Here is a 14,443-nt window from a genome sequence, read left to right as displayed (position 1 = left end):
ATATTTTGGTTGATGGGGGGTGCACGGGGGGTAATTTCAGCCCATGTACTTAATTGATACTCAAAAAAATAAGAATTGCATATTATAGGCCTGAAATAAATTAAAAATGTCTAATTTTTTTTACAGATATGGAATGTGAAAGAAAGGAAGATGGCAAGATCTATATCAGCCCATGATGGTCCAATATGGGCCATGGTCAGACATGAGAAAACCGTTGTTAGTGTGTCACAAGACAAAACTGTAAGTATTATATAAGAAATATAAAGGCATGTATTGTGAATTATGAAATCTTCGTAATTATTTAATTTTCTCAATTGATATTAAAATGGTTGCAGGTATAATACGTACTGCATTATTTTATTAAAATAATAATTTATCCTTCCCCATTTCAAGCCATGGGGTGGGACATTTATAAAATTGTCATTTTTTCCTATTTCAGGCCAAGGTGTGGGACATTTATAAAATTGTCATTTTTTCCTATTTCAGGCCAAGGTGTGGGACATTTATAAAATTGTCATTTTTTCCTATTTCAGGCCAAGGTGTGGGACATTTATAAATTTGTCATTTTTTCCTATTTCAGGCCAAGGTATAGGACATTTATAAAATTGTCATTTTTTCCTATTTCAGGCCAAGGTATGGGACATATCTCGCTGCCTGTTGTTACAGACACTGGTAGGACATAGTAAAGCTGTATTTGCAGTAGATATGAGTGATGATGGATCTTTAGTCATCACAGGTTCTGCTGATAGGGTAAGGTACATTATGTCTCCTCCCACTTTGGTGGGGAGATATATTGTTTTTGGCTTGTCTGTATGTCCGTCTGTCTGTCTGTCCATCTCTGTCCATCACAAAGTTTGTTAGCACAAGTCCTCTCAAACTACTGAACTGAATTTTACGAAACGTGGTATGTTGCAGGAACATCATATGTAGTTGTGCATATTACCAGACATATGTTTTTGCAAATAAAAACAGACTTTAATTCTTTATATAATACAGTGAAGCCTACCAAACCAGACCCCTTTTTAGACTGAAAGTCGTTCAGTTTAGGCAAGAAAACTGGTTTACACAGGTGCAAAATGCATTAAAAATGACTTGCAGGATTATTACAAGATGTATGATTTAGACAGGTTTCTGATTTACTCAAGGACCAGTTAAGACTGTGTTCACTGTCTACATGTATCTGCAACATTTTCAGTGTTAGAGATACCAGAGTTGTGTTTTTTTTTTTTGTGGTTTGTTTTTGTTTTTACTTTTTTTTGCTTACCAGTTAAAACCTTTGCGTATTGATGGTATCAAATGTAATGTATCAATACAACAGGAAGAATATTAAGTTTAATCAAAGTACGTTTTTTTTTTTTTTTAATTTAAAAAAGATTATAAAATTATTTTGTTGCACTGAAAGTAGTATGATGTAGATTTTAAAACTGATTATTTAAAAATGTTTCCCCTTTGTAGAGTGTGAAGATCTGGAAACTAGAAACAGGTCAGGTTGTAAAGACAATCTGGGTCAGTAGTACTACCTCTGTTATGGCTGTCAGTTACAGTAAAGGTCTCATCGCTGCGGGATATGATAATGTTGTCTGTTTACACAGAGATACCGGGAAACTTATCAAAAGCTTCCATGAGCATAACAAAAGGTACCTACAATTAGCCAGGGTTGCATAACAAAAATAAAATGCTTCACAGGGTGCAGATTGATACATTTTTTTTTGCATAGGGTATAAATATTACTAGATTCTATTATAAACAGTTGGGAAAATATGATATTTATAATATCAGGAAGCCTTTTTCAATAATGTTGTTCTAGAAAATCTGAATCATTATCATCTAAAAAGACAAATAAAACAAGTGATATGCATGTTTAATAACCTGATTGAATGAAACCTTTCAATAATATGTTTGAAAAAACAGGGTTTTGTTAATTCATGTATGTTAATTGCATAGACATGGCTACTGAATATGATTGTTGATGTTTAATGGAAATAAAAATATCAATTGTCATGGTTCTTAGAAACATTAGTCATTTTAAATTTATCATTTACATGCATGTTTTCAATGAAGAATTTACATTTCTTGGGGATGACCATTCCATGTTAGTAAAAAACATTAATTCTGTCACAGTGGTCCAAATATTATTTTGGAATACTACAATAAAACTTGTGTTTTTCTTCTATTTTACTGCAGAGTTGAGTCTGTACAGTTGAAGATAGATGACCCAGTTAAGGCTAAAGGTACTATAATCAGCTCAGGTCAGGGTGGATTGGTTAAAATATGGGATACTAAAAAGTAAGTATATATTTCAATATATGTTGTATTTGCTGGACAGATTTATATTTTCCACAATTATTCATTTAATTGTATTTAAACATCGAATATAAACTTTATGAAGGTGATTTTTTTTTACTTTGTGCTAACATTTGAGGCAAAGAGTTTTTATGAAAGTTGGAGTATATTTAATATATATCAAATTATATTTTTAGTTGTTTCCTATAGCCTCATATTTTTTAAAGTATGCTAAAAATTATAATATATTTGCAGGTCAGAGAGTATCCAGACCTTTAAATTAGGGAAAGATGGTGGTACTATCAAATCTATCAAATTTGATGAACTTAGAATCATTGGTGGACTTAAAGATAGGATCAGAATCTTAGATTTCCAAGCACCTAATTCATCATGACATCACAGTGAACTTTGATGACAGCATCAGAACATAGATATTGAAAGTCAAGTATGAAACAACTTTGTTTGGACCTGAATGACAAAAGTAGAATTTCTTCTAACTCTCTTATTGTCAGAGATTTTAGTAGAAAATCAATTTTTTGTTTGTTACAATTTTTGTTGTTTTGTAGATTACATCAGTTTACAAATTTATAATGTCAACAAAATATGAAATTTCTTTTAGGCTCGTATTGTATGTCAGGCTTGATCTCCTTAGCACTCCATTTTACTGGTTGCACTGTATAATGATAGCTGGTCCAACTCTGATTCAAAGACTAGATATTTATCTTGTGAGTCTGATACTACTTGTACAATAGGGTATCTAAGTCTCATCACGTGATTGTTGTTTCATTAGAATGGGTCCTTGTCTACCATTCAAATGCATGGAATTTTGCCATTTTACAGGATGTTCATTTCAGTTTTAAAAGCAAAACATCTATTTGTCTAAAAATACTGATAAAATACTGGTCTTCAGATTTTTATACATTCTACATTGGAAACTCCAGACAGGGACATGAAACTTGAATGTGACTTACAAACCCTATACAGCCCTCATGTTCATTAGTGTACAGTGATGTTAAAACTGTGAATACTTGTATGTTTTGTACTATAACTATTTGCATATACCAGCACTTTTACTGGTAAACAGTAACTAAATATTAATGGGGGGGGGGTATTCTATTTAGAAAAAAAAATTCAAATCATAAAACATGTCATAATGGAAGAACCATGTAAATACATGTATATACATGTTATAGCCTATTTCTATCAATACATTTTATTTATGTGTCACTGATTTAAGCCTTTATGTATCTTTTTTTTACCTATACATATTTTATTTCATAATGTAAACTTAATTTGATTGTTGCTATATTTCTAGAGTACAACACATCTTAGCATACTTGAAAATTACACATATTTTGCATGATTTTATGTACTGTCAAACCTGTCTGTAGTGATGTTCCAAAGGAGAACTAAACTGGTCACATGAGACGGCTTGTCAACAGGTTCATTTAATTTTACATAAATGCACTACATTGGTACAGTTTAATCATTTTCTGTTAAGATAGGTTATTGGTGAGACAGATTTGACTGTATCTGGTTTAATGAAGATGTTCGAGAATCAGCATAATACAGAGTTTATAAAATGTCTGTGATAGTGTCTTAAGTTGTACATGTATTGTATTGTTATATTTTTATTTATTTCCAGCTGTGCCAAAAATCTTGTATAATATTGGATGTTTTTGGTAGTTCTTGTATTCTTTATCATTTTAGTTATTAGAACTGTGAAACATGTTACTGGTTTCCATTCTTTTGCTTGGTTGTATACAGTTAAAAGTGCTACATATGATAATTATATATTAGTCTTGGTTTTTATGTGCAACATGTTTGACTGAACAAGAACATATTTATTATTTACAAGAATTTTGATGAACATTTACAATACTGCAGATGTATAATTTTTGCAGATTCTGCTAAATGAAAATATTGGATGATAAATTTCAGGAAGGTTGAAGGAATATCATTATTTACAGCATTAACTTTTAACCTAAGTCAGGGCTGTTGCACAAGATTGAAATTCGCGCTTTGAAACACATCACAATTCAACCAATCAGATAAGCAGGCTTCTTGGTAATATCAAGGTTTAAACTGTGATATTGACATGTAAAAAAAAAATTAATAAATAGGATGAGTAGGGTATGTAACTCTCTCACATGAGTTGTTAAGGGCAGACAACTCTTGCCAAAGTCTTTCACATCAGTATTATAGTTTGTTTCTGTTTTGTTAGATATGATGAGTAAATCTATTTTGATAGATAAAATTAAAAAAAAACTTTTTTTTAAAGTGTTTTTGTTTTTCAGTAATTTTAAAAGTAATGGTTATATACCGAATACTGTTAAAATATCTGTTTTTATTCATTTTTTTATTGTGTGACCTATCGAGTATTTTTTAAGATTATAATTGAAATTTAAATACTGAATAGTTTTCATAATCCCCATACTATTCAACACAACTGAAATGGCAATTTGAAGTATTCATGAAAAAAAGTGTCCATATCTTTTGACTATATCACAGGCTGTAAGGAACAAAGGCCTGTTTGGCATAGTGAGTTTTGTCTCTTCTGTAATCACTGCTCCTAAGGACCTTATGTAGCAACCCAGTGAAACTTGATATGGTGTTTGTGACATTTTTATGAATGTGCATTTCCCTAGCTCAATATTGCTAGTTCCAATAGGCACCAAAAACAAACTTATTTTCATAGTTAAAGACATTCAAGAGAACTTGAGTAAACACAAGTTGGTTTCATAGATAAGTAAATACTTCCACTACAAAAATGAGAAATATTTATAATACTATAAGACAACTTTTCAATTCTAATTTTTTTTATTTTGAGGCATATTTTTGTAAAAATATCACATTCATACATCAACACAGGACGGCCAACACACTAAAATTTATGTTGAATACTTAGATGGTGCATAAAAGTGTCACATAATTTAGCATAATATGAAATACGATTAATCTTGTAATTACACTAACAGTCTTGCTAAAAACAAGAAATTAATGAGACATCTCACAACAACATATTATGAAGTCCAAAACACCATATCAAAAATTATAGATGACATTGGTTCCAATTTTCTTAGAAAATAGTACAATATTATATAAGATCATGCTGCCACATCAACAAAAAATGCTTTAAATGTTGGTAACAATTCAAACTTGTTTCCATTCAACTTGTAAAATTTATTTTCATAAAAAATAAATACTTAACAAATAAATTAAGCATACAGACATTCCACAAAACAGTTTTCTACCATGTTCACTCAATTTACAAGAAAAAGCTAATACATTATTACATTCAAACAGATATAGATTCCAAGACATGCATTCTAAACCTTCTAAAACAAAAAAAAAGGTGTATGATAAAGGCTTAAAATAATAAACAATATCATTTTATCAGCACCATAACTGACCACAACAAATTATTCAATATATCAAATGTCATGCACTAACCATAACAGCATAAAAACTTACGACTATTTAACAGAACCAAAGCACTACATAATGATACCAACATAGGTTCTCAAAATTGTTTGATGTTGTATTAAAATTCCAAATTGTTCATGGAATAAGCATATTGAAAATTGGAGAAATGCAGTGCTTTGGTTTGGTATTGTTTGCATTAGCTTGATAAGTATTATTAAACCCAGCAATATATAATGAATGCCCACTACAAAGATATGAATTTATTAATAAGGCCAAATAAAAAAATGTGTGGTTCCGGTCACCTGTTTGAATAAAATAGTCAGCAGGTCAATTTTTTCTAAACAGCTCACAATGACGAACGCCAAATTGTTCAATGAAAACATTAATTCTGATCAGTAGACAATCATCACAAACAGGAATGAAACATCAACAGACTGTTTTATGGCTTTCAGTTGTCTTATTGTCATAGATGCGAGCAACTGCACAGCCATGCTGTTTACTATCATGAAGTCTGTTCTGGAGAAGTTACAGAAAAAAAAATCTGGCTTGCCCTTAGAGGGTAGATTTGGTCTGTTTATTTAAATTTTATTTCATTTTTCAATTTTACACACAAAAAAAGACAGGGGTCAGTCACACGACTGGAACCACACAATTTTTATTTGGCCTAAGCAGTTCTTTTCAACAACAACATAAACTTTAACCGCAATTCATCTATATAAAAAAAAAACAGTATCTTACATTACAACGTGCAATTAACCCAGAATTATCCTCCAATTCTCTGCATATTTACACTATCACAAATGCCAATTTTCATAAACCAGAAAAAAAAAGTAACTTCAGATTTATTACTGCAGTAACACCTGATTTTCTTTACAAATAATTCTACAGGAGGGGATAAAATTTTAAAAACATAACTTAACCCAAATTGCTGGTTGTTTTATTTAGAGATATGTTTACACCCTGATTTGAATTGACAATACCAAATATTTCAGTATCGGTAGGTACTACTTTGAATTGACAATACCAAATATTTCAGTATCGGTAGGTACTACTTTGAATTGACAATACCAAATATTTCAGTATTGGTAGGTACTACTTTGACATCATCAATTTACATTTATATCATTGCATGGGGAAATCTGATTTGGTTCTTGCAACATCAGAACAGAGAGGTCAGAGTAAGGTTTCAACCCTTAGACATTTTCCTATAAAGCCATTCTTCCTACACTAATTCACCCTCTAGGAGACAGATCCTCCATATTAATCTGGAGAAGTTCATTGGCAATGTCTGTATAGTAACTACTGAATGTTGCTCTGTTATGAGAAATAAGTCGTAAAAATTGTCCACAGACTTTTCCAAGATCACTCTCCACAACTGAAAATCCAGGTGGTACTTTTATTGGTCCAGAATGTCTTTGTGAAATGATGCTTAGAATAAAGTCTCTTAATCTTTTATCTGGAAAAAAATGAAAATTTCATCACAAACATAAAGTTGAAAAGACAAACACACAACATTAGAAGATATTTGTTTAAAAAAAATGTGTATTCTTAAACAATAGCAGAATATTTGCAATTTATAACCAAACCCGAACAGCAACAACAACAACAACAAAAACTAGAAATCATTGCAATGGAATCCATCTCTGTGGGTCCCGCCATGGCAATTAAGCCATTTATATAAATTTGATTCAGGTGATCAACCCACATGCCAAATATCAGAAGCCCAAATCAAAAGACAAAAAAGTTACAGCCTTGACAAAAGTTTGTCACAAAAAAAAAAAACCCAGAAATTTGACCTTGGGGTCAACATTAAAGGTCAGGCCCAAATTCATGGTATGTGACACATCAACTTTAGAAAATCAATCTACATGACAAATATCAAAGCCCACATCCATGGTATATGACACATTGTCTTTAAGTGATCTACCAACATGCAAGTTATCAAAAAAAGTTACAGCCCTGATCAGAGTGATCACTCTAGGGTGGCCCCACTTTGAAAAACAGTTAGGCCTAAAAAAATTCTGTTTTTTCGGTATCATCTCCTTCAAAATTAGGGTCGGTAGGTAGGGTTTTTTCTTTTTTTTGTTTTTTGTTTTTTTTAAATTTATAGATTTGCAGGACATGGAAACCTACCGGTTTTACTGTCTCTATTATGAAACCGCTGTAATATGTATTTTCATGTTCAACTGGCAAGGATTGATAAAATGCAGCAGAATCACTGCCTCCACATAGGAGAGTAAGGCAATTCCAGTTAAAAATCAATGACAGAACACAGAAAATCCATATATATTGTTTTTTCTGTCACCATAAAGTAGGGTCAGCAGGGAAGAAATTGGGTCGGTTGGGTTACCGGAAACACAGAACTTTTTTTAGGCCTTAGTAATAATGAGGTTCTGTTTCCATGGGTTTTACTGTACTTTAATCTGCAATTTTTGACTTTTTTTTTGGAAAACTATTTTTTGAACTTTTTTTGCTGATTTCATATGATCTTCATGAACTCAAATGAAAATATCTGCTTTTAAAATTTGAAGTTGGATTTTTAGACAGATGACAACTAGTAAACAGAGAAAAATTCTACAAAAAAAACACTTTTACCGTAATTACAACACGTGTAATTTTTTAAGCTCTGTAGAAAACAGTTGTTACCGAATAAAAAAAAAGAATTCTTACACATGAGTTTATACACAGGATGGTCCCTACTGGATAAACTTTTGACCTGACCAAGCAATGATGCTTGTTTTTCCATGTCACGAGCATGGAAGCCATGTTCTAACATATACTGGTTTACATTCTTGTTAACCTGTTCAGCCACATTGCTCATCATGTCTGTTAAATCTCTGTGCAAAAAGAAAAATTCGAGGTATGTTAAACTATATTTCACTGCATATGGAAGCACTGATTTTTTTTTCTAAATACAGAATTAAGGCAGTTTTGAAGTCAAGACAGAAAATATTACAGAGAAGCCTGACAGAATGAGATAAGATGTTCTGTCAAGAAGTTCGCTACTAATGTTAATCTTTTTTATCAGTGACGTCACAGTCAATGTGATGTAACCTTGTCAATGGAAATTGCAAACGTATTTTTAAATTTGGAAGCAGTAGCCTGAGTTAGGATAGTAGGAACAATGGAAAATGAGAAAGTTGTTGATAAAATGTTTTCCCATGCAAAATATAGTTAACTAAAATGATGCAAAATTTAACAACAGGATAGAAAGAATCCAAGAATGGCCTAAGCACATCTACGTTAAAGCCTTAACAAATAAATAATGTAATTTTTAAACAATTTTTCTACCAATTCAAAAGTGCAGGTGCTTGTCATTCATTTAAATGTTGCTTGATACACTGTTCTTTAAATAATTATACTTTAAAATTTATATTTATTCTTTCCAAATAATTCTTGCAAGCTATAAATGTGAAAAGATTCTTAACTTATTTCAGGTTTCATTATATCTATATATATAATTATTATGGTAATTTTACATACTTCTGTTCCGTGCCATCTAAGATGACCATTATTTCTGACTTGAGTTTCTCCTTCAGTTGTTGTACCCCTGCTATAGGCGCACCAACAGTACTATAGGTAACAAGGAGAATGGAGGACAGTAAGGTGAGACTGTGGACCTTATCACCTACATCAGTATATCTTCCCTGGTCCATTACTAAAGTCTGTAATTAATAATTCTCCTTATACAGTGTCATACTAACACGAAATTTGATTTTTCAATAAACACAAAAAAAAAAATTATTTTTTTCAAATGTAACTAAATATAATTTTTTTAATTAACTCCCTTTAACAAAATATTGCATCAAGTAAATTTTCTAAACCATGTACAGCTAAAGTTACCAGACTCATGCTTTTGTTTGTTTTTGCAATTAATTCATTTAAATCACCTCGGGGAAAAGTTGGTTCTCATCCCAAGACAACAGCGACATAAATGCTTCATTAACTATGGCAGCAGGTGTTGGAACAGGTAAAGCTCCAGCTCCTTCATCCAAGTCCTGATTCTTCAGCTCATCAAAACTTCTCTTCAACCATATTTTCGTCAACTCTAATCCATCTATTCCACTTTCTTCCAAACAAATATATAGTAAGTACATTATCTACATCTAAATTTATTAACTTTTGATATTCGTAATTGTCTGATTTGATCATACATACATGCACTTTTAAATTGTAAAAAATATGCCGTTCATAAAAGTTTGTGGTATCAGGAACAAGATTTAGGTATTAATGTGCATAACCAATCAATGTGACTAAATCACCTTTTATAAGTAGAATCTCACCTCTCTGAGTTTTTAGGAATTCTTCGAACTTAGCCTTCTCATATTCCATAGACTGTTGTTGTAAGTAAGGCCTAATCTGTTGTATAGTAAAGTTGGCCATGTCCATCTTCATTAGCTCCAATATGGAGAAAATCTCTCTGTAAAATAATAGAAAGTCAGTACTTTAATCTTTACATGCAGACTGTTGTAGAAAGTCATGCACATGATAAGATATTGCTGGTTCATTCTTACTCTTACTGTTAATATATGTAAAATAGAAAACAGAATTAGACTTTATGATATGCAGAATGTTTAATTTTAACACAAAATGTCAGAAAACATACATGAGTACATTACTAGGTACCTAAAATGAAACTTTACTTCTTCAGGAAATGTCCCTTTGTGAGTTAAGATGACCCATTTTAAGAAGAGGTCACACGCCCTCATCTTAACTTGTTCTTTTAACCAATGAAACTTCTTAAAAATAGTAGCACCATAGTCATATTCAAAACAAAGACAAGAGAAAATCTGATGTCATTAAAACTATGTTTCTAGAAATGGTGGCGCGCTCTAGGAGAAATATATGTTTTCACGATGAAAGAGGTACATATACTCATTGAAGATCAAAGATCTGGTTATCTTTAATCTTCAATCTTGTAAGAACATATTAAACTATTGGTGTCATTTCTTATTTTTTCAGAGCAGGACTAAAAAAAAAAAAAGCTTACATCAATGGTGTAAGATCAGTGTGTCAGACATCAATGGTGTAAGATCAGTGTGTCAGGGTGTACTATTATAGCTTATTTCTTATTAAATGTGGTGCATTTTTAATACAAGTGCAAAACTCACAGTGATTTACCTTCTCCATGTATAACTTACTTGAAAAGGGGAATAACCTCCTTCATTTGCTTTAATTTGGCAATATCATCATCCCTCGCTGGAGAACATAGTTTTCCCATAATGTTGATCACATAATCTGAATAGTAATAGATGTCAAAGGCATTGTTTTCTAATTTTTGCTGTATAAGTTCAATATCTAGGACTTCACATATCTGTGTTTTAAGTCTGATATGCTGTGGTAAAAGCAGGGACAACATAATCTGAAAGGAAACAAAACAATACAAGTACATGTATGATTCAATAAAAAAAATGAGGACATTCATGATTTATATTAATATTAAGCTGTTTTAGATAGGAAAAGATTTATGCAGCACAAGTTGTTTTGTATAATTTTCAGTTTCATATTTATTTATTTGAGAAAAAATGTGCTGAGAAGTATTATAAGGAAAGACTTCTGGTACTATATGCAAGAAAATCACTAGTTATCTCCCATGACATATACAACTGACAAGAGTCTAATGATGGAAAGAGTAATCTAGGGAACCATGGTTCTACCAGTGATCAAAAGAATGTAATCCAGGGACAAAGACCAGACATGAAAAACAGACATACACAACAAAGAACATAAAGACAGAAATAGTTTTTCTATGGTTTTTTTTTTGCACAGGTTTGTTTAAACCTGAATGGAAAAAGAAACAGAAAACAGATATTTTGTAAAAGCCAAATAAACAATAGGATGAGGTTCAATATCCTTCCATTTATGATCCTTCACCTCTTTGACTTCCTGTATCAATACCACAGCATGACCATACTCAGGGGGATCTTCATTCAGTTTCTCTTGGAAGGCATCCCAAAAAGCTTTGTGAACTACTTCCTTTAATTTCTTTTCAACACTAAAAAATATTTTTATACAGTCATTTATTTTATCATTTCATCAAAGACCATCAAACAATCTAATAAATGGAGACAACTTTGAAAATATTTCAAAAAAATTAGTTTATATTTTATTTTTCTAGCAATCTTAATGATCTTGACCCCTAGGTAGTTTTGTTAGATATATAACAAAATCAAGTCTTCAATCAGGATTTCTACATGCCAACTTCTGTGCTTTCAATATCATAATTGTTTTACAACTTTTGCTTTAACATGACTACCCACCTATTTTCCGGTGGTTCTAACTTTTCTAGCTTAAAGTTAGTATCCACAGCTATTTCATGTGCCAAAGCCATGTTCTTAACTCCTTCTGCTGCTTTCATTATCTCATCCAAGCTCATAAACTTTGGTGGTGATGCTGAAAGTTTTTGTTATAATATCAAGTTAAAAACAATGCTGTAAATCAGACTTTGGCATTGGCTTATTGCTCAGTCATGAAATTGTATGGACATAGAAATTAACCCCTGATTTATTTCACAACAAATATCATCATATCATTATAAGCTTCCTAGTCATTCAGTTTTTTACCATTTATGTCATGTGTTGCCTAGGTATTCTAAAGGTATCTAAAGGCATTACTATCAAGATGCTGTAATATATTTTGATATGTAGACAGAAGTAAAACCATAAACATATTTTGAAATATTGAATCTGCTATGATGGGTTGGGACTCTCTGACTCTAACTTCACTTTTTAAATTTTTTTTTTGTTATCAGTAGTGTAGGCAAGTTGTTTTAAGTGCTGGAATCTGTAAGAATCAGGCAAAATTATCATGCTCAGAGAAAAAAACATGAATTTGACAATGTAGGCAAATAGTTTATGGTCTATTGAAAATGAATGGACAGTTCATTGGTCTCAACAGTGTCAGAGTATGCAGAAAAGTCAGTTATCACTCTTTGATGATGAATTGCAATGCATTTCATGTAATTATACCTTGAATTACTGGCACTTAAATAGAAATGAATGCCATTCCTGCATTTTTCATAGCATTTTGAATAAGTTTTCATGGAAAGACTCATGTTTTTTTTTCACCATGATTCACCCACTGCCTAATTCTTACTAGGAATAAAACTTAATGACAATAAGAGTAAGTGAACAATTTAAATTAGAATAGCAATGTCCAAATCTGAACTATGTTTATAATGTACCTGGTACATTAACAAATGCAGGTGGATATCTATGAGGACTTGGGGTTTGTGTCCTTCTTTTCTTTTCATCTGTTTCTGTCCCACTGGTAGAACTGGCAGAAGACTGATTAAGAGGATCTTGATCAGCAGAGAATTCTCCATCTATAGAGTTGTTCAGAGGATCATCATTTGGATTGTCCATTTTCTGTTATTGTTCTGTAAATTCTATAAAGAAATGAAAATACACTTATACAACTGTTTAAAACAAGGAGACTCATTGTACATATGTAATATAGCAACAGTTTTTTGTAAAAGCAGAAATTAAGGTCCAAAAAAAATAAACAGACAATACTTGTCCAACTTTCTTTATAGAAGACAGATTTTTCTGCTTTAAAAATTATCCATATATATTAATTGATTTAAATCAATCGAACTTGCTTAAAAAACATAAAGTGAAAACAGCTAGCTTCAATTGCAAATTTTGAATGGAACTTTAGCAATAAAAATTGTTTTGATAGATCTGAAGTCTTTGGCGATATGCTGTTAATTGTATGTTTATATGATTACTTATTGGCAGTGGCTATTTTGTCCGACCTAATGAAAATATTGATTACTGATGATATAATGCTGTTATCAAAAACTATACAGGCTTATACAAGTCAGTAAGAAGCCTATATAGTTTTTGATCACAGCATCATATCATCACTAATCAATATTTAAATTAGGTACGGCAAAATAGCCACTGCCTTACTTATTTTGTCATTAAACATAAAAGTTTATTAAATTACTGTAACTTTTGAGAAGGAACATCCATTTAATAGTTGTGCGACGTTTTATTTTTGACTTCAATATAAAACACTGTCCAGCAACTAAGTCTTAATGTCTCGGAATACAGTTTTACTATGAAGTCTTATGTTGTATAGGACTACTGGACACATCCTTCAATGTAAAAAATTATAGTTGCGGCTTGCACATACAATATGTATGATACATGATATATATAAACCACATCCAAAGAAAAAATGTTGTGCAACTACAAGTATGAAGTCTTCTGTCATAGGACTACATGTGCGTGTTTAGTATATAATTACAAATGTAGTTATGATTGTTGCTGTATTTACATTGTAAATTGACATTTATTTACTTCTTAATTCTTTGTTCTTTGATAGAACAAAATATGTCTACTTGAGTCAAATTGATAATAATTTTTTCAAGTCTTGAAAAACGTTATAATTACCTCTCTATAAATTCTACTATGAATATAAACACCCCTGTATCTTTTGATTACTTGTGTTACTCACGGGAATTAAAAAATTGCAAGGAAAATTCACGAACTATCCAGAAGATTAAATATCCGCGTGAGGTTTGTTTACGGATATGACCTCATTTCAGCACAAAAATATGCTGCAAATCGAACAAAGTATTTTGTCATACCATATAAAGTTGACTTTCAAATATTAACTTACTGTTTTGTTTTAATAAGACGATTAAAATTGTAAATTAGGCAAAGTACACGGATTGGTGTACTTGAAAGGCTTCTTGTTTTCAGCGCGGACGTCGAAGGGATCACCT

The 14,443-nt window shown here is 31.3% G+C and overlaps 2 protein-coding genes across 5 annotated transcripts in view; one reads left to right on the top strand and one right to left on the bottom strand.

The window, feature by feature from the left end:
* The window catches only part of LOC148614517 (uncharacterized), a 30,883-nt gene extending 26,320 nt beyond the window's left edge, over positions 1-4,563 (top strand). For all 3 annotated transcript variants that reach the window (XM_088588638.1, XM_088588637.1, XM_088588639.1), the window contains 5 exons: positions 127-240; positions 628-750; positions 1,456-1,637; positions 2,185-2,286; positions 2,539-4,563. In XM_088588638.1, the coding sequence (XP_088444764.1) occupies positions 127-240; positions 628-750; positions 1,456-1,637; positions 2,185-2,286; positions 2,539-2,677 (660 nt within the window). In that variant the 3' untranslated portion in view covers positions 2,678-4,563. The remainder of the gene's footprint in view (positions 1-126; positions 241-627; positions 751-1,455; positions 1,638-2,184; positions 2,287-2,538) is intronic.
* A 521-nt stretch (positions 4,564-5,084) lies between these two features.
* Positions 5,085-14,272, bottom strand: LOC148614516 (T-complex protein 11-like protein 1). 2 transcript variants are annotated; one of them, XM_088588640.1, is made up of 10 exons: positions 14,109-14,272; positions 12,893-13,096; positions 11,970-12,102; positions 11,584-11,704; positions 10,851-11,071; positions 9,993-10,129; positions 9,600-9,778; positions 9,193-9,374; positions 8,380-8,546; positions 5,085-7,165 (listed from the first exon to the last, which is right to left on the bottom strand). In XM_088588640.1, the coding sequence occupies exons 2-10, from the start codon at positions 13,071-13,073 to the stop codon at positions 6,942-6,944; spliced, it is 1,545 nt and encodes a 514-aa protein (XP_088444766.1). In that variant the 5' UTR covers positions 13,074-13,096; positions 14,109-14,272; the 3' UTR covers positions 5,085-6,941. The 2 variants fall into 2 exon arrangements, with proteins under 2 accessions (XP_088444766.1, XP_088444767.1); XM_088588641.1 differs by having other exon boundaries at positions 14,173-14,266.
* Between the last annotated feature and the right edge of the window lie 171 nt (positions 14,273-14,443).

This window comes from Perna viridis, chromosome 6 (genome assembly GCF_037379345.1).
Source record: "Perna viridis isolate PV_CMFRI_1.1 ecotype Kerala chromosome 6, ASM3737934v1, whole genome shotgun sequence".
NCBI classification, from domain to species: domain Eukaryota; kingdom Metazoa; phylum Mollusca; class Bivalvia; order Mytilida; family Mytilidae; genus Perna; species Perna viridis.
The sequence above is the reverse complement of the archived record's forward strand: the minus strand, read 5'-3'. Positions and strand labels throughout refer to the sequence as shown.